This window comes from Convolutriloba macropyga, chromosome 2 (genome assembly GCF_964194025.1).
Source record: "Convolutriloba macropyga chromosome 2, txConMacr16.3, whole genome shotgun sequence".
NCBI lineage: Eukaryota > Metazoa > Xenacoelomorpha > Acoela > Convolutidae > Convolutriloba > Convolutriloba macropyga.
Window position 1 is genome coordinate 27057947 of NC_134469.1, and position 23890 is coordinate 27081836.

Genomic DNA, 23890 nt, shown 5'->3' on the forward strand with positions numbered 1-23890 from the left:
AGTAGATGACAGTGTTTAATTGCCTGGAGCCTTTTTGAAGTTAAGAAAACGTCTCCTCGCATTGGGGGGAAATTCTGATGAGGCATTTGCCTTTCTTAATGGATCACCCTCTTTTCTCAATAATGCAGTTGAGAATTAATTGACCATTGTTCTTGCTGGTCCATTGTCCCTTTATTCTCAATGTTGTTTTCACAAAAATTGAGTTTTATCAAAAAATTGAGTTATATCAAGTTTTATCTAAGCTGTATTCTTTCAGATAGTTCCTTTCAGTTAAGTGTGATTTACATGATATGTTTGCAACGTGAGGGTCAAATGCAGTGAAATAACGAAACAGCTGTTTGAGCTGTTCAACCGATTCCTAGAAGAATGACCCTAAGAGCATTCGAGGAGGGCAGCAATGAATACAGCTATTCGTCAGACGGTTCAGTTGAGCTTCACGCTTTGGGTAAACAAACAAATGAAAATGTGACTTCTGCTATTTCTCGCAGAAATAGAACAGGCAGTTCAAACCACCAGAAACAGAGACCTCAGTTCAAATTCAGAAGGCGTACAGAAGATGAACACGTTGACATGTTAGGTGCCAGTCAAACATCGTTAAACGATCCTCAATCTACACCGAACCGGAGCATGAACAAACAGACACAGACAAAGGTGAAGCGGACCACACGAAGGGTCAATTCGTTATCCAATTACCTGCACTGGAGGCTAATCAGTTCGTGTCTCAAGTATCAGTTGGTATCACAAAAGGATTTGGATCTGGTTCAATTGAGTGTGAACAAGGCGTTCTCCAAGTATAAAAGTGTGCGGCTGTGGCAAGTCCATGAATTGAAAGTACTGTCGATGTTTGTGGGGACTGCTGGAATGGTGTTTGCGTTGGGATTTGCGACCTTTGGCGAGGATTTCATGTCTCTGGACAATTTACTTGATGCTCATCATCATCAGTCGCCAGATTCGAAAGGTCAGTGTGTTCTTCATATAGAGTTTCGAAGGAATCAGAAATTATATCCATGCGTTCTATATTGGATTCATTTTGGCAATTCTAGCTGCATGATTAATGTGACATACTTTGAGTTAGTAAATTAGCTGTCAACTTCTTGAGAAATACGACCGCAATTTTTCTTTAAACGTGTTAACAATCAGCAGTAGCTGCGTTATAACGCTTGTTTATCATTGATCTGTCGTAATCAATCTAACGATTAATTTTGCGTTGAAAAAAATTAGATTAGTCTGATCCATACTTCTGAATTTGTTTAAGACATGCTTTTTAATATAAGAGAAGTAATGAACAATTAGTTTAAGGAAATAAATGTAGTACTGTGTTTTAAAGTTAGGGCTTATGTATGCACATCGGGATTCCAGTGTTATTTTTATATACTTCAGTTTCATGTTGCTATGAGCCCTCATACAGACCAGCTAATTTTACAGGCTGTGATATTATATGTATGCTCTGTTTCAGATTGTTTGCTGTCTGTGTTGGTGTCAGTTGTGGGCGAAGAGTACAGCCAGCTGTTTCAGGTGCTTCTGGGATGTTTGTGTCTGGCTATCGTCGCCTTCTCTGTCCTCTACTTGCTTTTCCTGATGTTCAATCTGTTCTACTACTTCCGATTGTCCTACTTGGTCTCCACACTCATTTCATCTCTAGGTTACTTTCGTTTTTTTTCGACCTCATGCAAGACTTAACAAGGCTGCCCATGCAAAACTGTGCGTAACACAGTCTTTCAACATGTCTGAATGTTGTCACTTTTTCTAGAGGTTAAGTTCTTTTCATTATCGATGTTGTCAAGAGCAACTGTCGGCTAGTTTTGTGGAGAAACCATAAATACAATTGTTAATAGCCGCCCTCATCTTCTCAGCAGGCTATTATAGCGCTCCTATTTTTTTTACAATTCAAAGAATTTGAATTGTATTGGGGCGCTGTATTTTTTTTAAAGATCTGTTCACACATTTTAATGATTTTTGAAGTCAAATTGGAGTAGGGATTTTGGTCACGCCGAAACAGGAAATGGAGCGAAAAAGCGAGTGGTTTTGCGGCGTGAATTTTTTTCGCTCTAATTTTAAAGTAGAGTGAGAAAACGGTGTTTGAACAAAAATTCGGTTTCTGGGTAGTGGTTTGTTCATTTGCGGCAATTTCACTCTGATTTTTTACTGTTTCGATTTTTTGGATCGGCTTTTTTTTCTAAATGGTTTTCCCAATCCATTCATAGTCCGTTCTTGGTCTAGTTTTCTGTTTAGTCAAGGAAAATTCTTTGAGTTGTACGTCAGGACTTGTCCTGCTTTGTTTTTTTTACTTCGTCGAACTTTTTTTTCGCTTTACCCATTTTGCCACTTTTTCGACATTTTGCGTGAAATCTTTTTGACTTCTCTAGGCTAGTTTCACTCTTCTGTCATTCTGCTCAAAGTCCTTTTAAACAGCAGCTGCTCAGCAAAGCAATTCAAAATGAAGAGAGTTAGTATAAAAAATCAAAGTCAGAAATAGAAAAGTGATAAACCCATAAAGCCCATTTTTAGATGCCCGATACTTGAACTTTGTTCTCATAAGCTTTAGTTACTATTAATAATGCTTATTGGTATTGATACTAGACCCTGTAGCCTCTCACTGAGAGACAGGAGTATGTTCATTTACGAAATGACATCAAAATCAATTGCACTTAAAAACGTTTTTTTACAAAAATCAATTTTTGTTGACGTTTTCTTTTCTTTCAATCCCAATAGAGTTATGGGAATCAACGGCGGCTATTTTCCGGCAATCTGCCGGTTATGTTTTTAAATGTATCAAGTTCAGTTTAAAAGTTCAGAACCGTCAATTTGAGATAATGATACCTAATCTAAAACCATGTGCATTGCCATTTAATTTGCAGAATAAAAGTTATTCACGAATAATTGATGTTCAACAAGGGTTAATCAATCTAGAGGTTTAAACTTAAAGATACAAAAAACTGTAACTTGCCAACAAATGAAGAGATTGGACAAATTTTTCTACGAGAATTTTCTAGGTTTTGAATTTTGTTTTCTTTTCATTTCAAGTATCACATTCCTGCAATAGTAGACAGAAACTTAATCCATCCAAACATGAAAGCTTTAATTTATTAACTTTTGTTTCAAGATTTCTCTAACCAATTAGTGTTCCTTTTGTGTACCAATTGACTCATGTTGGTAGATTCTGATTGGTATTAAGTCCAATTTATCATCTCTGGGAGGGTAGAAAATTAGTTTCCAAGAACGATAGGTATCAGAAAGTAAGAACGAAATGTTTGAAAAAGAAAAAACTTTTAATTGCTCTGGAACGAATCTGAAGCAATTATTGTAAACGTGTCTTTTGGCTTTTGTAAACGTGCAAAATTTTGGCTTTTGCGCTCTTCGACAATTGTTGCGCTTTTGTTCTAGAATATTCTTTGGCCTCTCTGGTGACTTTTTCACGCTTCTCCGTCTTTTTTGAGTGATCCCGATTGCGCTCACTCCTAAGTAAAGTTTGTTGGTAAGTAAAAGCGATTTATACATGATCGTGTTTTTTTTGCTATATACATGAACGTAGTGCCCAGTGGTGAAGGCTGTAAGGCGAGGACTCTGTAGTTCGTGGGTTGGAATCCCACCCTGGTTGGACGTTTTCGCACCCATAAACGAAAATTTATCTAGTTTACTGCCCTTGAATTAAATTGCCCCGCCTGACGCCTGTAGTGCAATTTGTCTGATCTTAGTGGGTTTATGTTTCATATTTTTAATAAATTAAATTTATTTCAATTTTTTTAATAACAATTATTTCATATTTAATTATTTATATCAATTATTTGTCAGATTTAACATTTATCTAACTGCCGTTATGGTCTGCCTAAGTCCTTCCTTCACTCAAAAAATTTTGATCCCATTTTTTATTAAAGGAAAAGAGAACAGTAAAGGATTTCAAGTGTTTCTCTTAAATAAAACTGCTTATCAGTGTCAACTCGACTCGAGGGAACAAGCTTTATTGGCAATATAAGTTCTAGGAAATTGACGCAAAATAAATTTGAAAAATAAAAAAAATGTTTTTGTTTGTGCTAGTTTGTTCTGGTTTCGGATGTTTATCAACTTTTTAAAAACTGATTGTCATTTTAAACCCCTTACATTTGTAGAAGAATTTTTTAATGTTCAAGTTAAGATTTTTTCAGAAATAATCGATAAACGGAACTTTTTTGACATTTCCGAATAGTTCTTATTTACCTCGGTTTTAAAGATAAATCCCAAATTACTACCGCTGACTGAAATTTTTCATCAACTGGAGGCCAATGTGAATTCTAATTTTGAAAGTGATTTGAATTATAGGGATTAATCATCTGAAGCGAGAGTTGAAAAATTAAGTTTTTTTTCGGTATTCTCAAAAATTATGTTTTAGTTTTGAGTATCCCATATTGCGTTTAATTCTGTAAAATTGTCAGTCAGATTATTTCTTGAATTACTTATGAGAGCTGAGTTTTAAGCTTAACGAACGGAATCACCGAAAATTAAACAAATAGCAATTTTTAGTTTCTAAAAAATGATTTAGGATTCTGGTTCCATGATTAAATTGGAACCATATATCAAAATTGTTTTTGCATCTCCCTCGGTCGGATTTTATTCTCTAAAAGTACTTTTTGTTCCAGTGCGTCCAAGTGGTTCATTTGGGTACACCTTCTGACAAAAAAATCAGATATGAAATAGGTTAAAAGCTAACTTGAAAGTTTAAAGAAAAAGAAAAACTCTATTTTCTTCAATTTTTTTTAAAAAAAATTTGGCCTCAGTTTTATTATTTTCGGCTCCCATCTTCTGTGGAAAAAAATGTTTCTGTCTTGGCAAATTCCGAACCTGTTGAGCTACAGACATAGATCTGAAGTATTTTCTTCAGAATGTTTGAAATGCTCCCTTTTTGCATCCTGCTATAAAAATCTTTATTCAAGTGAAAATCCAAAGTAGTCTCTAAGTGCTACAAACTGATGTTCCTCTTTTTTTTCTCTGCGATTCGTAAACAAAAACTGAAAATTTGACTGAAGAGAAAAGGCGGCCTTGCATATATTCCAGATTTCGGAATATGTTGGAAGATTATGGGAAGGATCTCTGCCAGTACAGCTTGACACTTCGAGATACTCAGTTGAGAACCATTGGAGTAATGCCATTAGAAATCTGCAGCAGAGTTGAACGTCACTTCAAAAAAGATTTTGAATTTTATTTTCTGAGAAGAGATGATAGATCTTTCTTATAAATATCTGTAAATAAAAACATTGAAATAAATAAATGTTAATGTTATAAATAAAAAACATTGAAAGTGAAAACGAAACCAACACGGTTGACTTAAGTTTATATAAAGCGCCAAAACCAAATGATGCATTTAAGTGACCCATGGGCTTAATGGCACCCCTAGTTGATAAATAATATTTTGCTTTTACATCTGTTTTTTCGCGCGCTCTCAACGCGCTTTCAACCTAATTGGCAAATTGATGGCAAATTAAAAGCCGTACAGACGAACTGATCAATAAATTGACAGGCAGTCAAGCTTCAAATAAAATTCAAGATGAAAATTGCAAAGCTTTTTTATTACAATCAAAATTACAGTTAGTGTTTTGACCACTTTCAAGGGAAAGGAAATCAAATCACACACAAAAAGAGCAATGGGCTCCTCACTTTCATCAGTTTTTCAGAAAAGTCTGAAATGCTGTTAATGCTACTACCTCTGTCTATCTAATTGCATTGCCCCTGTGCTTTCTAATAATAAAACGGACATCTGAATCGGGCATCTGCAAGGCTCCATAGAAGGCGGACATCTGCAAGTCTCTCTGCCTCTTGAATTTGGGTTTTATCCTTCGATCCACAATCTGACTCGTTTCAAAAATGTCGAAGCGAGTTTTCGCCTAAAGTTTCTGAAGTCAAGAGGAAGAAATTATTTGGTTGCTGCAACTCTCAAAATTAGGGTTGTTCTTTGTGACCTCCTCGAGCGTCAAAGAATGACCAGCTCTCTTAATGCAGTTATCAACTATGTCAAGTTGGTTATAAGGGAGGGACTATGTACATCTTACTTACTGTTAGGTGTTCTTCTTAGCTGTGAAGTCAAAAACTTGCTCCCTTTTTGCATCCTGCCATAAAAATCTTTTTTCAAGTGAAAATCCAAAGTAGTCTCTAAGTGCTACAAACTGATGTTCCTCTCTTTTTTTCTCTGCGATTCGTAAACAAAAACTGAAAATTTGACTGAAGAGAAAAGCCGGCCTTGCATATATTCCAGATTTCGGAATATGTTGGAAGATTATGGGAAGGATCTCTGCCAGTACAGCTTGACACCTCGAGATACTCAGTTGAGAACCATTGGAGTAATGCCATTAGAGATCTGCAGCAGAGTTGAACGTCACTTCAAAAAAGTTTTTTGAATTTTATTTTCTGAGAAGAGATGATAGATCTTTCTTATAAATATCTGTAAATAAAAACATTGAAATAAATAAATGTTAATGTTATAAATAAAAAACATTGAAAGTGAAAACGAAACCAACACGATTGACTTAAGTTTATATAAAGCGCCAAAACCAAATGATGCATTTAAGTGACCCATATGCTTAATGGCACCCCTAGTTGATAAATAATATTTTGCTTTTACATCTGTTTTTTCGCGCGCTCTCAACGCGCTTTCAACCTAATTGGCAAATTGATGGCAAATTAAAAGCCGTACAGACGAACTGATCAATAAATTGACAGGCAGTCAAGCTTCAAATAAAATTCAAGATGAAAATTGCAAAGCTTTTTTTTAAGTCTCTCTGCAAGTCTCTCTGCCTCTTGAATTTGGGTTTTATCCTTCGATCCACAATCTGACTCGTTTCAAAAATGTCGAAGAGAGTTTTCGCCTAAAGTTTCTGAAGTCAAGAGGAAGAAATTATTTGGTTGCTGCAACTCTCAAAATTAGGGTTGTTCTTTGTGACCTCCTCGAGCGTCAAAGAATGACCAGCTTTCTTTAATGCAGTTATCAACTATGTCAAGTTGGTTATAAGGGAGGGACTATGTACATCTTACTTACTGTTAGGTGTTCTTCTTAGCTGTGAGGTGTTCTTACTTACTGTTAGGTGTTCTTCGAAGCTATAAAAATAGTCGCAGTTTTTGGCAGCTTCAAGTTTACTGAATGCGTCATGTTACTTAATTTAAGATATTCAAATCAGTCCACATGTTTTTGTACTAAAAAAAGGTAAGTCCTTAAAATTCTGATGTTATCAAATGCTGTTTCAGCGACCCATTACGGATTTATCCAGTAATGTTTTCAATTATGTTCCAGAGTATCTGAAATATACTTTGCCTTTGAATTTACTTAGCATTATGGCCAGGCTGTCTTTACTGCTAAATCTGAACTTAGGTCTTTCATTTTTAGCAAGTTTTTTTAGCAAATTTTTTTAGGTATAAGTCTATCTTCGGGAGTCTTTTGCTGAACGTTCCTAAGCACAGCCTCATTAAATTTCATTGGTGACAACTTAATCTGTTAGAGTTTATAAGATGCCCTGGTGGTTATAATTCAGCATGGTCACCGTATCAAGTTGTCGAGGTTTCAATTGCGCGTTGGTGTTAGACAGACAATTAATTTTTTTCCAGAGCACTCCAAGAGTAGTGATGTCTTTCTGGGCAAACTACGGGGAGGGACATAAGTGTCTTCCCGTGAACACTACGGGGGGGGACACAAGTGTCTTCCTGGGCAAACTACAGGGTGGGACACTTTGAAATTCTTTCTCCTTATTTCCCCTGCCATGCATGAAACTAATCTTAGGAAACCATTTTCCCTCCACTTGCGTGACTGGTGTGCCGCTTTGGGCTTGAAGCCATTTTAACTACCACCGCTTTTGCTTTGAAAGTGAATTCGTCATATGTCTGCGCCAGGGTACTTTAATCTTGTTTTGGTCTGGGCAAACTCCGGGGGGGGGGACATAAGTGTCTTCCCGTGAACACTACAGGGGGGGGGGGGACACAAGTGTCTTCCCGGTCAAACTACAGGGTGGGACACTTTGAAATTCTTTCTCCTTATTTCCCCTGCCATGCATGAAACTAATCTCAGGAAACCATTTTCCCTCCACTTGCGTGACTGGTTTGCCGCTTTGGGCTTGAAGCCATTTTAACTACCACCGCTTTTGCTTTGAAAGTGAATTCGTCATATGTCTGCGCCAGGGTACTTTAATCTTGTTTTGGTCTGGGCCCATTTCAACATTTTACCCACAGTTATACAGAACCTACACACCCAATACGAATTCCAAATGCCACCAAGGCGAAAACGTTGCTTGTTGGACTGCTTTCTGTGTCGCTCCCAATTTTTAAATTCTAAAGATCTTTTTACTCATTTTGAAAAAATACACCCCAACAATTTTAGATATCAATGTGAAAACTGCAATCAGAAAATTTGGCGTTTAATTGACACACGATACCACCCGTGTGAAAATTCAGCAGTTACTGCGCCCCCTCTAATTATCCAAAACCCTGTTTTAAGGTGTAAAATTTGTTTCAAAGTTTTTACCCAGCAAAATGGTTTGACTAACCATGTTAAAAGTCATTCCCCCATGGAAATTATTCTTAGTCGTCGTGGAATCCCGATAAAACGGCGTTAGAGAAACCTTTTATTTGTCTTCTTTTTATAATAAAGTTTCAATTTTTACATTAATTTTTATTTAGTTTATATGAATGCTTTTTATAATTTATCCATGCACTTCAACTACAACTAAATGTAAATTATCAGTTATCTTCACTGCTTGAATTGTATAATACTAGACGTCTGCGTTTTGGTGTTGGTTCTATTATAAGACTATTACTTGAAGATAAATCAGACATATCACTATTATTGCTTGCTTCGCTTTCAACTGCTTCCAATTCTAGAAAAGAATTGTCAAGGGCTGGCGGGGAAATTGCGTAGGGTTCATTCCAGTCAACAATACCTTGATCAAGCTCACTTTCTGAATAATCGGGTTGATTGAATCCTCGATTGGGGGAAGAAAAACTATTGTTTTCAGATATCACATTTTCCGGGGTTGGTTGTGAAATTGAATCCAAATCGCTTTCGCTTTCTGACTCTCAATCCCAATCATTTAATATAACATTGTGAAATGCAAATTCTCTAATATTTTTATGTCCAAATGGTAGGGAGTTTATTGGGTCAAGGTAAAACCGCTTGTCACAGTAGGCCGAAAGCGCAACTCTGTTTTGTTCCAGTGTCATCAACTCATGTTTCTCTGATTTGATGGTCACATTTTTGACGCGAACAATTTCCCCGCTGTTCAATACTCTCTTGAAGACCTCGTGCTTTAGTTGCTTTTGCCCCTCATGTGTTATTCCCTTTGCACTTTTCTTCTGACAGTCTGAAAGAACGTTACAATCAATCCATTTTCTACTTTATTCTATGTGCTTTCCTAATCTAGGTTTCAATATTCCTTTTATATTAAAAAGACGCTTCCATGAATTTGGTTAGTTTCAAAACTGGAATTTGTTTTAATAAAAAATAATGTTACACATACCCTTCGTTTGTATTGAATACATTTTGGGTTTCAAGCCACAGAACTCTTCCATTACCACCCCTGCCAGTTCGTCTTTGAATTTGAGAGTTACCATATGATTTTCTGTGTTGTACAATGCGTTATCAGAAGGGTAGTTGGAGAAATCGAATTCTGTGTTGACTTCTGCTCGTGCTAGCTCCTCGTACAAGTCATCACAATCAACAGCATAGGTAAGTGAGTCCGTATCAGAGTATAAAAGTTCACACTTGAACCACTGTTTCATATTCTCGTAGTGAAATCGAAACATGAATGCTTTTGAAAGATCCAGAATTGAAGCACCAACTATTGTAGGTTTCACCCAGTTTATTTTCGTTTTTCTTGTAGTCACGACTGCCATGTTTTCATCAAAAATTTTAAAGGATTTCATGTTAAACTTATCTGTGTGGTTGAGGAGAGCTCGTTCATCTCGGACCAGGAAAGCGTTAACTCGATTTCGCATGCTTTCACAGCACTTTCCAAAAGCAGAGTTGTTCATGAGTTTGAAGAAGTTTTCAGCAATTTTGCTGGTTGCTGCTTGCCGCAATCTTGTGTTCAGTTCGATATACTTTGCCATCCACTTTGATTGTCTGAACTTGAGCACCTTGTGCAGTTTTGAAACTTTAAGGCCGTTTCGTTCATAAATCTTCAACGTTACATAGTGTAGTGTATAATCCTTCTTATCATAGAGTGTTTGAAGCAGTTTGTTGCACTTTGAAACTTTTGGGAGATGATATTCTTCCAAAAGGTCCAACTGGTAACTACTCAACCACATGCTGTCTACAGGTTCTCGGGTGGGTGCCATTGGAAAATCTTGGTGAGCATCGTGAAGTGAGTCGGGGTAGTCCAAGTCGACGCAGACGATATATCCAAATTCAGCGTCGTCTGGAGTTTGCAAAATTTGTTCAATCGTCACTTCTGTGTCCGTCTGGAAGGAATTGAGTGGCAAGCAGAAATCCTTCATGATCCCACCATAGAGGTTATTAGCATCTATGGTGAGACCATATGTTGATTTTTGCGTGTCATCAAAACGTTCCAGATATTTGTTGTTTGGCGTGAAAAGTCTTTTTGTGTATACCGAGGACATACCCCCTCGCAACAATTCTGCTATATCAAGATGGTTGCGATCTGTGAGAAGTTCCAGGTCGGGTTGACATATCTTCAGAAAGGCATCGCCCGCTAAGTGTGGTGCTGATAGATATTGAGCACAGTCCAAGCTGTACGAGTCCAGACAGACTGCTCGTAGCCGCTCAAACCAGCAGGCGAGCTGTAGGGTGTCGACTGTCAAGTACAGATCGTGATATTCACCCATGTTTCTACAATCAAATTTTTCGAAGATCAGCTTTGCTTTTTCGTATTCAGCTTCGGTTATTGTCACTTTTCCTGATTTGAGTTTGTCGACCCAGCACTTCTTAGGCGGCAATTTTTTTAGCTTGAATTTTCTGAAGGTGTCCATGTAGGAGTAGGGGTAGAATCCTTTACCGTGCAGTAGTTTCACATCATTTTGGTCACAGTATTCAAAATGGTTATCGAGTATATCGAAACTGTCTTCAGGCAAAGACTGAACTAGTTTATCTAAAGACGACTGCATGAAGCGAAGAGAATCGATAAAGCGAAGTTCTTCGTATATGGGTATGACGTTTTGATTTTTGTTCACAATATCTTTGATCCAAACTTTAAAGCTAAAACTGATATAATTCTCATCAGTTTGAGGTATTATTGAAAACTTATTGTTAGGGTTGCAGTGATGAAGACTCTTTACAACATGATGCAAGTCATATCCTGACAAGTTGTGTGCGATTATGGGGACGAAGCTCTGTGTTCTGCGCTGTAGGTTACACTTTGAGTGAGCCCAGCCAAGAAACTGATTTGAGAAATGGCAGTGATCCAAGACTTTTTCGTTGTCCGCAGAAAAACTAGTTTCACATATCCAACAGTGAGTCGCAAGCTCTTTTGCTTGTCCAACTGCTCCCGTGAAGTACCTGTGTTTTTGCTTTTTCTCGTAGATATCTTTTGCCAGTGTCTCCATTTGCTTCACAAAGACTTGCATGCAATCTTCACCTCTGTACAGATGGAAGAACTCCAAATTTGGACTTCCATGTGAAATGGCTACATAACAGTAACCGCTCGGAATGTGTTTGTCCAACACACGAGTCCCTGAAGTCTGTGGGTTTTGTTCAACTGATGATACCGGAACAATGATTGACTCTAGGTCAAAATAGACAACCAGTGGAAGAGATGTTTTTGCTTGAAATTTTTTGAAAGCGAGACTGTTGCTGTCCGGCTCAGGTAGCAGAACTTGACAAGTTTCGAAGTGATAGCAAAGTTTTTTGTGTTTTTGAAGCGTTTCGTTGTTCGAGCAAACATGAAAACAGTTGCGACAGATTTTTGCGCGTGCATCAATCTGTCGCCCTTGCACTTTTCGAACTAAGTTTACCAGGTCCGTTATCAGCACGTAGTGATAACGTTCACCATCAGTTATCAGTAGGAGATCAACGACAAAATCAGAGTTGTGCTTTGAAATTCGGAAAGGATACAAACTTTTCTTTTCGTATCGAAAAACGTTCACTTTTACTTCATTACATCTTTCAAACGCGCTTATTTTGTCAGTTGGCATCGGCATCGGGAAATCTCCTACTGCTTGATGAGTTAAAGGGTTTGAGCGAGCGTATGTTGCGGGGTTTATTTTTTTGCTGTACCGATCCCCAGGTTGCGTGAGGGGGGCAACCTTTCCCCTGCAAATGGTAGGCAGCCGTGAAACAATACAAGAAACAGTTTGGATCGTTAAAGTTTCGGATATTGAGCAGGCATTTTAGAGCGCTAAGTTCAGTTGGAAGTGCTATATAGGTTGATCCCCGAATAGGGTTGAATTTTGCAAATCGAATTTCGAGTTTTTCTACCTTTTCAATAATCCAACCACTTCCACTTGTGGCATACATTGAAACCACGTTGACAATATGCTGCACGGACTCAAAGAACTGCTCTTCGGAGAGAGCATCCGTGTACACAATTTTGCATTTCAGCGTTAGCGTAAATAGTTACGTGTTTTTCTTCTTCATTAATCCCCTTAGTGAGTGTAATGCTTAGAGAAAGTTGAACTTTCTGAGAACCTTCGAGGGTCTTTTGACGTATAAGTTCATTGATGTGATACCTCGATGAGTTCATGAAAGACAAAACGTCAGTGTGATCATTACGTTCAATCTCGTAGATCTCCAGAGCACCTCGAATTGCCGACTGTACTGGTACTGCTTGATTATTGCTTTGGCCTCTGTTCCAAACAGGCAATCCGTGAGCATTCTTCAGATGTTGATGAAAGTTACTCTGGTTGTTGAAAACCAGAGTGCAGTAGGCACACTGATTTTGAACTTCTCCACCGTGCTCCCGTCGGGTGTGTTGGTTCATTATGAGAATGTTGTGAGTCTCAAAACCACAAGTGCTACACTCCAAGGCTGGGAATTCCGGTTGAACTCCATGAACGCGCTGTTTGTGTCTTCGAAGGCTTCTTTTGTCGGCCAGTTCCTTTGCGCAAATTTCACACGGTTGGGTCATTTTTGAGTTTTTCAATTTTTTTCTTTTGAAAATTCAACTGACTGCTTTACTGAGAAAACGACTGAGCAAATGAAGTCAAATTGTAACAACAGTTAACTGGTACAATTAGAGGGAGTGTTAGTTTCCCTATAAGGGTGTGCTTGCACTTTGACACAATTTGCCAGGTTTGGAAGGCAAATATTGGTAGGAGTGTAGGTCAACTTTAACCCATGTTAACTTTTGACCAATAAGCGGTGTGTTCATGTTTCAGAACTACTCATTCCCATTATTTCCATGCAAGGTAAAAGTTTATTGTGTAGTTTTAGTTATATCTGTTATCTACCACAACTGAAACATAGCTAACGCAGTATACTTACAATATACTCTTTTTTGTCGGGAAACAGTTCAAGTGTTCAAAATACTCTTCTACCAAAGTTGTTTTAGACTTTCTCTACTCTTCGAGGGTTGTATCGAAATTCCGTTCTATTTTTAACCTTATTATCAGTTTTCACTTTTAGGTTTCTGGAATACTTAGCAGTATTCTTATACTATTGACTAAAATTGTTCTAAACTGCTATTATCAGCGTGTTTCAAGTGAACATAAAGTAATTCCATGAAAGACACTCTATCTTATCATTGTGCAAAAGTAAATTGTAGCTATATATAAGACAAAGATAGGTCGAAAGCAATTGAAATTAAGGACTTGATATTTACCACTAGTGCTGATAACACATTTACCAAATGTCATTTGGTGAAAACCATAAATGTGGTTGTGGAATAACTAAATGCAAACTATTTACAGAAAATGAACTTCTTTAGTGCTTAAAAACCTTTTTCTACTATATGATGAATAAAAAAAAAGTTTTTTGTAACAACTTAAGTAGTGAGATTTTTGCACATTTACAGAATTCCTACATATGAAAATTGACTTTTTACCATTTAAAAACCTTTTTTTACCCTATGGTTAGTAAAATAAAAGTTTTTTGTAACTACTTATATAGTGAGGATTTTGTACTTTTACAGAATTCCTACATATGAAAATTGACTTTTTACCATTTAAAAACCTTTTTTTACCCTATGGTTAGTAAAATAAAAGTTTTTTTGTAACTACTTAAGTAATGAGATTTTTGCACTTTTACAGAATTCCTACATATGAAAATTGACTTTTTACCATTTAAAAACCTTTTTTTACCCTATGGTTAGTAAAATAAAAGTTTTTAACTACTTATATAGTGAGGATTTTGCACTTTTACAGAATTCCTACATATGAAAATTGACTTTTTACCATTTAAAAACCTTTTTTAACCCTATGGTTAGTAAAATAAACGTTTTTTGTAACTACTTATGTAGTGAGAATTTTGCACTTTAACAGAATTCCTACATATGAAAATTGACTTTTTACCATTTAAAAACCTTTTTTTACCCTATGGTTAGTAAAATAAAAGATTTTTGTAACTACTTAAGTAGTGAGATTTTTACACTTTTACAGAATTCCTTCATATGAAAATTGACTTTTTACCGTTTCAAAAACTTTCATTCTTCAATATGTGTTTTAAACAGAACTTTGCTTGCTTGCTAACCCATGTTAACTTTTGACCAATAAGCGGTGTGTTCATGTTTCAGAACTACTCATTTCCATTATTTCCATGCAAGGTAAAAGTTTATTGTGTAGTTTTAGTTATATCTGTTATCTACCACAACTGAATCATAGCTAACGCAGTATACTTACAATATACTCTTTTTTGTCGGGAAACAGTTCTAGTGTTCAAAATACTCTTCTACCAAAGTTGTTTTAGACTTTCTCTACTCTTCGAGGTTTGTATCGAAATTCCGTTCTATTTTCAACCTTATTATCAGTTTTCACTTTTAGGTTTCTGGAATACTTGGCAGTATTCTTATACTATTGACTAAAATTGTTCTAAACTGCTATTATCAGCGTGTTTCAAGTGAACATAAAGTAATTCCATGAAAGACACTCTATCTTATCATTGTGCAAAAGTAAATTGTAGCTATATATAAGACAAAGATAGGTCGAAAGCAATTGAAATTAAGGACTTGATATTTACCACTAGTACTGATAACACATTTACCAAATGTCATATGTTGAAAACCATAAATGTGGTTGTGGAATAACTAAATGCAAACTATTTATAGAAAATGAACTTCTTTAGTGCTTAAAAACCTTTTTCTACTATATGATGAATAAAAAAAAGTTTTTTGCAACAACTTAAGTAGTGAGATTTTTGCACATTTACAGAATTCCTACATATGAAAATTGACTTTTTACCATTTAAAAACCTTTTTTTACCCTATGGTTAGTAAAATAAAAGTTTTTTGTAACTACTTATATAGTGAGGATTTTGTACTTTTACAGAATTCCTACATATGAAAATTGACTTTTTACCATTTAAAAACCTTTTTTTACCCTATGGTTAGTAAAATAAAAGTTTTTTGTAACTACTTAAGTAATGAGATTTTTGCACTTTTACAGAATTCCTACATATGAAAATTGACTTTTTACCATTTAAAAACCTTTTTTTACCCTATGGTTAGTAAAATAAAAGTTTTTTGTAACTACTTATATAGTGAGGATTTTGCACTTTTACAGAATTCCTACATATGAAAATTGACTTTTTACCATTTAAAAACCTTTTTTTACCCTATTTTTAGTAAAATAAAAGTTTTTTGTAACTACTTATATAGTGAGGATTTTGCACTTTTACAGAATTCCTACATATGAAAATTGACTTTTTACCATTTAAAAACCTTTTTTTACCCTATTTTTAGTAAAATAAAAGATTTTTGTAACTACTTATATAGTGAGGATTTTGCACTTTTACAGAATTCCTACATATGAAAATTGACTTTTTACCATTTAAAAACCTTTTTTTACCCTATGGTTAGTAAAATAAAAGTTTTTTGTAACTACTTAAGTAGTGAGATTTTTACACTTTTACATTGAATTCCTTCATATGAAAATTGACTTTTTACCGTTTCAAAAACTTTCATTCTTCAATATGTGTTTTAAACAGAACTTTGCTTGCTTGCTAACCCATGTTAACTTTTGACCAATAAGCGGTGTGTTCATGTTTCAGAACTACTCATTTCCATTATTTCCATGCAAGGTAAAAGTTTATTGTGTAGTTTTAGTTATATCTGTTATCTACCACAACTGAAACATAGCTAACGCAGTATACTTACAATATACTCTTTTTTGTCGGGAAACAGTTCAAGTGTTCAAAATACTCTTCTACCAAAGTTGTTTTAGACTTTCTCTACTTTTCGAGGGTTGTATCGAAATTCCGTTCTATTTTCAACCTTATTATCAGTTTTCACTTTTAGGTTTCTGGAATACTTGGCAGTATTCTTATACTATTGACTAAAATTGTTCTAAACTGCTATTATCAGCGTGTTTCAAGTGAACATAAAGTAATTCCATGAAAGACACTCTATCTTATCATTGTGCAAAAGTAAATTGTAGCTATATATAAGACAAAGATAGGTCGAAAGCAATTGAAATTACGGACTTGATATTTACCACTAGTACTGATAACACATTTACCAAATGTCATTTGGTGAAAACCATAAATGTGGTTGTGGAATAACTAAATGCAAACTATTTACAGAAAGTGAACTTTTTAAGTGCTTAAAAACCTTTTTCTACTCTATGATGAATAAAAAAAAAGTTTTTTGTAACAACTTAAGTAGTGAGATTTTTGCACATTTACAGAATTCCTACATATGAAAATTGACTTTTTACCATTTAAAAACCTTTTTTTACCCTATGGTTAGTAAAATAAAAGTTTTTTGTAACTACTTATATAGTGAGGATTTTGTACTTTTACAGAATTCCTACATATGAAAATTGACTTTTTACCATTTAAAAACCTTTTTTTACCCTATGGTTAGTAAAATAAAAGTTTTTTGTAACTACTTAAGTAATGAGATTTTTGCACTTTTACAGAATTCCTACATATGAAAATTGACTTTTTACCATTTAAAAACCTTTTTTTACCCTATGGTTAGTAAAATAAAAGTTTTTTGTAACTACTTATATAGTGAGGATTTTGCACTTTTACAGAATTCCTACATATGAAAATTGACTTTTTACCATTTAAAAACCTTTTTTTACCCTATGGTTAGTAAAATAAAAGTTTTTTGTAACTACTTATGTAGTGAGAATTTTGCACTTTAACAGAATTCCTACATATGAAAATTGACTTTTTACCATTTAAAAACCTTTTTTTACCCTATGGTTAGTAAAATAAAAGTTTTTTGTAACTACTTAAGTAGTGAGATTTTTGCACATTTACAGAATTCCTACATATGAAAATTGACTTTTTACCATTTAAAAACCTTTTTTTACCCTATGGTTAGTAAAATAAAAGTTTTTTGTAACTACTTATATAGTGAGGATTTTGTACTTTTACAGAATTCCTACATATGAAAATTGACTTTTTACCATTTAAAAACCTTTTTTTACCCTATGGTTAGTAAAATAAAAGTTTTTTGTAACTACTTAAGTAATGAGATTTTTGCACTTTTACAGAATTCCTACATATGAAAATTGACTTTTTACCATTTAAAAACCTTTTTTTACCCTATGGTTAGTAAAATAAAAGTTTTTTGTAACTACTTATATAGTGAGGATTTTGCACTTTTACAGAATTCCTACATATGAAAATTGACTTTTTACCATTTAAAAACCTTTTTTTACCCTATGGTTAGTAAAATAAAAGTTTTTTGTAACTACTTATGTAGTGAGAATTTTGCACTTTAACAGAATTCCTACATATGAAAATTGACTTTTTACCATTTAAAAACCTTTTTTTACCCTATGGTTAGTAAAATAAAAGTTTTTTGTAACTACTTAAGTAGTGAGATTTTTGCACATTTACAGAATTCCTACATATGAAAATTGACTTTTTACCATTTAAAAACCTTTTTTTACCCTATGGTTAGTAAAATAAAAGTTTTTTGTAACTACTTATATAGTGAGGATTTTGTACTTTTACAGAATTCCTACATATGAAAATTGACTTTTTACCATTTAAAAACCTTTTTTTACCCTATGGTTAGTAAAATAAAAGTTTTTTGTAACTACTTAAGTAATGAGATTTTTGCACTTTTACAGAATTCCTACATATGAAAATTGACTTTTTACCATTTAAAAACCTTTTTTTACCCTATGGTTAGTAAAATAAAAGTTTTTTGTAACTACTTATATAGTGAGGATTTTGCACTTTTACAGAATTCCTACATATGAAAATTGACTTTTTACCATTTAAAAACCTTTTTTTACCCTATGGTTAGTAAAATAAAAGTTTTTTGTAACTACTTATGTAGTGAGAATTTTGCACTTTAACAGAATTCCTACATATGAAAATTGACTTTTTACCATTTAAAAACCTTTTTCTACTCTATGATGAATAAAAAAAAAAGTTTTTTGTAACAACTTAAGTAGTGAGATTTTTGCACATTTACAGAATTCCTACATATGAAAATTGACTTTTTACCATTTAAAAACCTTTTTTTACCCTATGGTTAGTAAAATAAAAGTTTTTTGTAACTACTTATATAGTGAGGATTTTGTACTTTTACAGAATTCCTACATATGAAAATTGACTTTTTACCATTTAAAAACCTTTTTTTACCCTATGGTTAGTAAAATAAAAGTTTTTTGTAACTACTTAAGTAATGAGATTTTTGCACTTTTACAGAATTCCTACATATGAAAATTGACTTTTTACCATTTAAAAACCTTTTTTTACCCTATGGTTAGTAAAATAAAAGTTTTTTGTAACTACTTATATAGTGAGGATTTTGCACTTTTACAGAATTCCTACATATGAAAATTGACTTTTTACCATTTAAAAACCTTTTTTTACCCTATGGTTAGTAAAATAAAAGTTTTTTGTAACTACTTATGTAGTGAGAATTTTGCACTTTAACAGAATTCCTACATATGAAAATTGACTTTTTACCATTTAAAAACCTTTTTTTACCCTATGGTTAGTAAAATAAAAGTTTTTTGTAACTACTTAAGTAGTGAGATTTTTGCACATTTACAGAATTCCTACATATGAAAATTGACTTTTTACCATTTAAAAACCTTTTTTTACCCTATGGTTAGTAAAATAAAAGTTTTTTGTAACTACTTATATAGTGAGGATTTTGTACTTTTACAGAATTCCTACATATGAAAATTGACTTTTTACCATTTAAAAACCTTTTTTTACCCTATGGTTAGTAAAATAAAAGTTTTTTGTAACTACTTAAGTAATGAGATTTTTGCACTTTTACAGAATTCCTACATATGAAAATTGACTTTTTACCATTTAAAAACCTTTTTTTACCCTATGGTTAGTAAAATAAAAGTTTTTTGTAACTACTTATATAGTGAGGATTTTGCACTTTTACAGAATTCCTACATATGAAAATTGACTTTTTACCATTTAAAAACCTTTTTTTTACCCTATGGTTAGTAAAATAAAAGCTTTTTGTAACTACTTATGTAGTGAGAATTTTGCACTTTAACAGAATTCCTACATATGAAAATTGACTTTTTACCATTTAAAAACCTTTTTTTACCCTATGGTTAGTAAAATAAAAGTTTTTTGTAACTACTTAAGTAGTGAGATTTTTGCACTTTTACAGAATTCCTACATATGAAAATTGACTTTTTACCGTTTGAAAACCTTTTTTTACCCTATGGTTAGTAAAATAAAAGTTTTTTGTAACTACTTATATAGTGAGGATTTTGCACTTTTACAGAATTCCTACATATGAAAATTGACTTTTTACCATTTAAAAACCTTTTTTTACCCTATGGTTAGTAAAATAAAAGTTTTTTGTAACTACTTATATAGTGAGGATTTTGCACTTTGAAAATTGACTTTTTACCATTTAAAAACCTTTTTTTACCCTATGTTTAGTAAAATAAAAGATTTTTGTAACTACTTATGTAGTGAGATTTTTACACTTTTACAGAATTCCTTCATATGAAAATTGACTTTTTACCGTTTCAAAAACTTTCATTCTTCAATATGTGTTTTAAACAGAACTTTGCTTGCTTGCTGTGTTTTTATGTTATAACATGTGAGATTTTCTTCCAACGTTCACTAACTAACAATTTGACGGAATACTTTTTGATTCTGCCTTCTCTTTCCCGTTTTGTTCTCTAAACAAAAAAGAGATAAATTAAAATTAGAAATGCAAATTGATATTTTTTTACATTTTCACACCAAAAAAAATATTATTAAAGCACACAATTTTTTTAGAGGTTGATAGAAATGGTGACTGTTTGGAAAAGTTTCAGTTCTCCGAGTTCAGGTTAGTCCTCAAATATATCTATAAGTGGTGTTCGATTGGCACGTTTTTTCTGTGGAGCATTGCATACTTTGGGAGTCTCTGAATTCAAGGGTGTTGTGTTGGTTGAGGTTCTGTACGTTTCGAAGGATACTGTAGCATTCTCTGCACTCTGCGTTGGTGTCACAAAAGTTGTCTCTGAAAGAAGAGAACTATCGAAATTCGGTTCGAACTGCTCGGTTGACCCCATATTCCAAGACAATTTGTCCATGATTGAAGCGATAACTGTTTTTCGTTTTGTATCTGTTGTCTCCGGCGTAACAAAGGGGCTTGGGTCGTTCGTTGCCGGTGATCCAATTGGTGAAGTAGCTGGTGAAGTTGGCGAAGGTTGAATTCCCCAAAGTTGAGCCAGTTCTTCAATTGCCTGGAATTGGCCGAGTTGATTCTCAAAAATAGGCACACAGTCACAATCGTATCGGTACAAAAGTCTCTTTGTGTCTGGAGAAAGTGTCTCAATGTCATAGGGGAAAAGTAGGGGCATTTTCCGAGGAACACTGTATCCTCCAGCTGTTAGCACAGTTCTCGTGCCATTGTTTTCTGTAGATACGTATTTATCTGGTAGTGTTGCAACAAAATTTACGAACATTTTTGGTATGATGCAATGTTCAATTGATCTCCAACAGCCTTTTTCGCTATTTTTCTTCTGCTGTATAAAAACTATGTAGTTTTCGTATTGAGTGTGATACACAATACTGCGCTCCCAAGAATCTTCAGACTCGCAAAGAATGTGGTAAGACATTATTTGTAAAGCACTTTTACAGTTTGTTCTCTTGAAAATGGAGCAGAACTGAACAACTATAGTCTTGAATTTAAAAACGAATAAATAAAATCCGGCAAATACCAACATTAGCAACACTTGTGTGTGAAATTTGTTGAATACTTAACACACCCAGGTCAAGGGTTGTAACTACAATTGTGAATGTTTACTCTACATGAACTTGTCTGTGTTATAGTTTTATGTTTTTGTAACTAGTTGCAAAGTGTATAAGAAAGTCTTATCTACACAGACTTAAACGCAATACTTTTCATTATTATTATGTTGATATGTATACTAACTTTTATAATGTATGCAATAGCAAGAAGTTTACAACCAGTTTTGTTTAGTATAGACTGTGTTATATCAAAGGCCTAAAGCCTTCTATCAAACGCTTGCTGTGTAATTGTGAGTTCTTTCTTATCTATGGACACACCCAGAGGTCACATTTGTTTTCCATTAAATTGTACTAGTTCCTGCTCTATGTTGAGTAATATTATCCAAATATAAACTTTAATACCAACGCAATAAAACAGTTTAATTGAGGGTCACGAGTTTTGTCTTACATTTTGACAAAATTACCAAGTTTTATAACCTAGACTTACATTCAAATTCAAATCAGAAGCTTAAATGTTAACCCAGAGCGCTCTTATCAGTAGTAAGCATTTAAAGTGTTGTTTGTGTTTTGTGTGTTAAAGGTACTTGTAAATAAAAATCATTTCCGAAAATTCTTTCAAAACAGGTAGTTTGACACAGTTTAAGTACACAATTCTTGAAAATGCCATTTACTGCTGATAAGGACGCAGAGTTTGGAGATGTGTATTTTGAAATCTCTAGAACAGAGAAAAGATTGATACGCGCAACAGTGAAGTCTTATGAAAATACGGGTGCCTATGTATTTCTCAAGCTATTTAAAAAAGTTGACAAGGAATATGAACTTCAACAACGAATTACTCTAACTTTAGATGAGTTTGAGCTTTTGTCAAAAAGGTCAGCAAAAATACGGTCTGCTGCTGTAGGTACAGCTACTGAAAACGATCAAGCTAACAAAGCTCCAGCAGCGAAAAGACGTAAAACTAAAAAAGACGACGAGCACGACAATTCAGACTAATTATAATTTATTAGAAAATGGTGGAAGCGATGTATGAGCGTTCTCCGGGTTTCTTCAAGCAGTTTCAGAAAAACTTCAAATTTTTCATATTGGAAGAAAAACCTAATTTTTCTTCTCTCAAGAACTTTGCCTTTTGCATGCATTTTGACAGTGTCCACTGTGATTACAACCCTACTAATCATTACCATGTTCTTATCGACGTGTCGGAGTTCTCAGCAGACTTTCTCAAACAAACAAAACCGTGTTCAGTTCCGTGTCTTTTTACAACTTTCAAGTATCTGTTCTCGTCTTCGGATACACTGGAGGCAAAGGGAGATGTTTTTCAAAAACTCTTGCTGGCAGTGGAGTACAACAAAAGCAATTTCAACGGATTCTCAAAAGCAGACACTACTGCTTCCATTCAAAAGCGTTTGCCAATTTTTACGAAAAACGTCACAAACAAATTTCAACAACCTGACTGCTTATACCGAAACATTGCTGGACACAAAAGTTTGGAATTAATTGCATCGAAGCAAAAAAATCAACCAATTCAAACTGATCAACTAACAACTGAAACTCTGAAAAGATTTCAATCGATTCTCTCTGGACCGCATGTTGGTGCTTTTTGTCAAGTAATGGATATTTTTATTAGTGGATATGGAAAGTTGGAAATTGATTCTGATGTTCTGTGTGTTCGTTTCCTTTATGAAGAAAAAATTAAATTTTGAAAAAAGAAATTTATTTTCAATATAGGTTAGTAATATTAGAACATCATATGAAGCGCAAAACGAAGCAAATCAATATCACTCATTTTTACAAGTTTTTGTTCACTGAAAATAATATGAGCAATATAAATAAAAAATAAGCCACACAAAATTGAGTTTTGTTTCTGTATAGGTTGGATTTTCAGTAATTCATATACGGTATTAACATTAAAGTTTGAGACTATTCTGCTCTGCAAGTGTTTGTATGACGATAGGGTTTGGCCTAAGGGATCTGCAAAAATAATTTTTTGATCTTTTTGGCAGAGAAGAATCCAATGGGTTCCAATTGATGCAGACGTTGAAATATTGACTATAATGAAGCTGTTGTCGGTTAAGTTGGTTGGAAAATTATCAGCCGCATAAACTCCACAAAATTTGTATTTGAGTTCCGAACATCTCTGAATTAGAGAGTTCAAGTTGTCTTCGTCCATTAGTTTGTTAAAATATGATTCTTTGAAACTTTCCGGGCCGAATCAATATAAATGGTACTTGCTTTTTCCCCAATAATGAATATTTCTACATTATGAGCTAAGGCAGCAGAAAACTTTAGTTCAATTGATAAAGAACAATTTGTAAGTTCAGGGTGAATAAAATCGTGAGATGCCTGCTGAGTACTCGTCAGATCGAAAACCATAATAAAATGATTTGGGTAGTCTTCTAGACTGATTCCATGTCCATTGTCGATATAGGCTAGATCTGACATAGTGTTAAAGTAAACACGTTTTGAATCATCAGTTGAAATAGGACTATCAGCAACGGGAAGACCATTACGGTAAATGCAAATTTGTTCCAAATTGAATTTTCTATAGTGAAATGGGTTAAGCAGCTTGCTTCCGAGGAAAGCTTCGTTCGTGTTTAAGCAAATGGCGAGTCTTCTAATGGGTTCTCTGCCAAAAACATCTTC

At 34.1% G+C, this 23890-nt stretch overlaps 1 protein-coding gene across 2 annotated transcripts in view; it reads left to right on the forward strand.

Annotated features, from left to right (window-relative positions):
- The first annotated feature begins 260 nt into the window (after window positions 1-260).
- Window positions 261-23890, forward strand: part of LOC142358579 (uncharacterized) — a 73162-nt gene continuing 49532 nt past the window's right edge. For both annotated transcript variants that reach the window (XM_075409998.1, XM_075409999.1), the window contains exons 1-2: window positions 261-958; window positions 1457-1642. In XM_075409998.1, the coding sequence (XP_075266113.1) occupies window positions 367-958; window positions 1457-1642 (778 nt within the window). In that variant the 5' untranslated portion in view covers window positions 261-366. The remainder of the gene's footprint in view (window positions 959-1456; window positions 1643-23890) is intronic.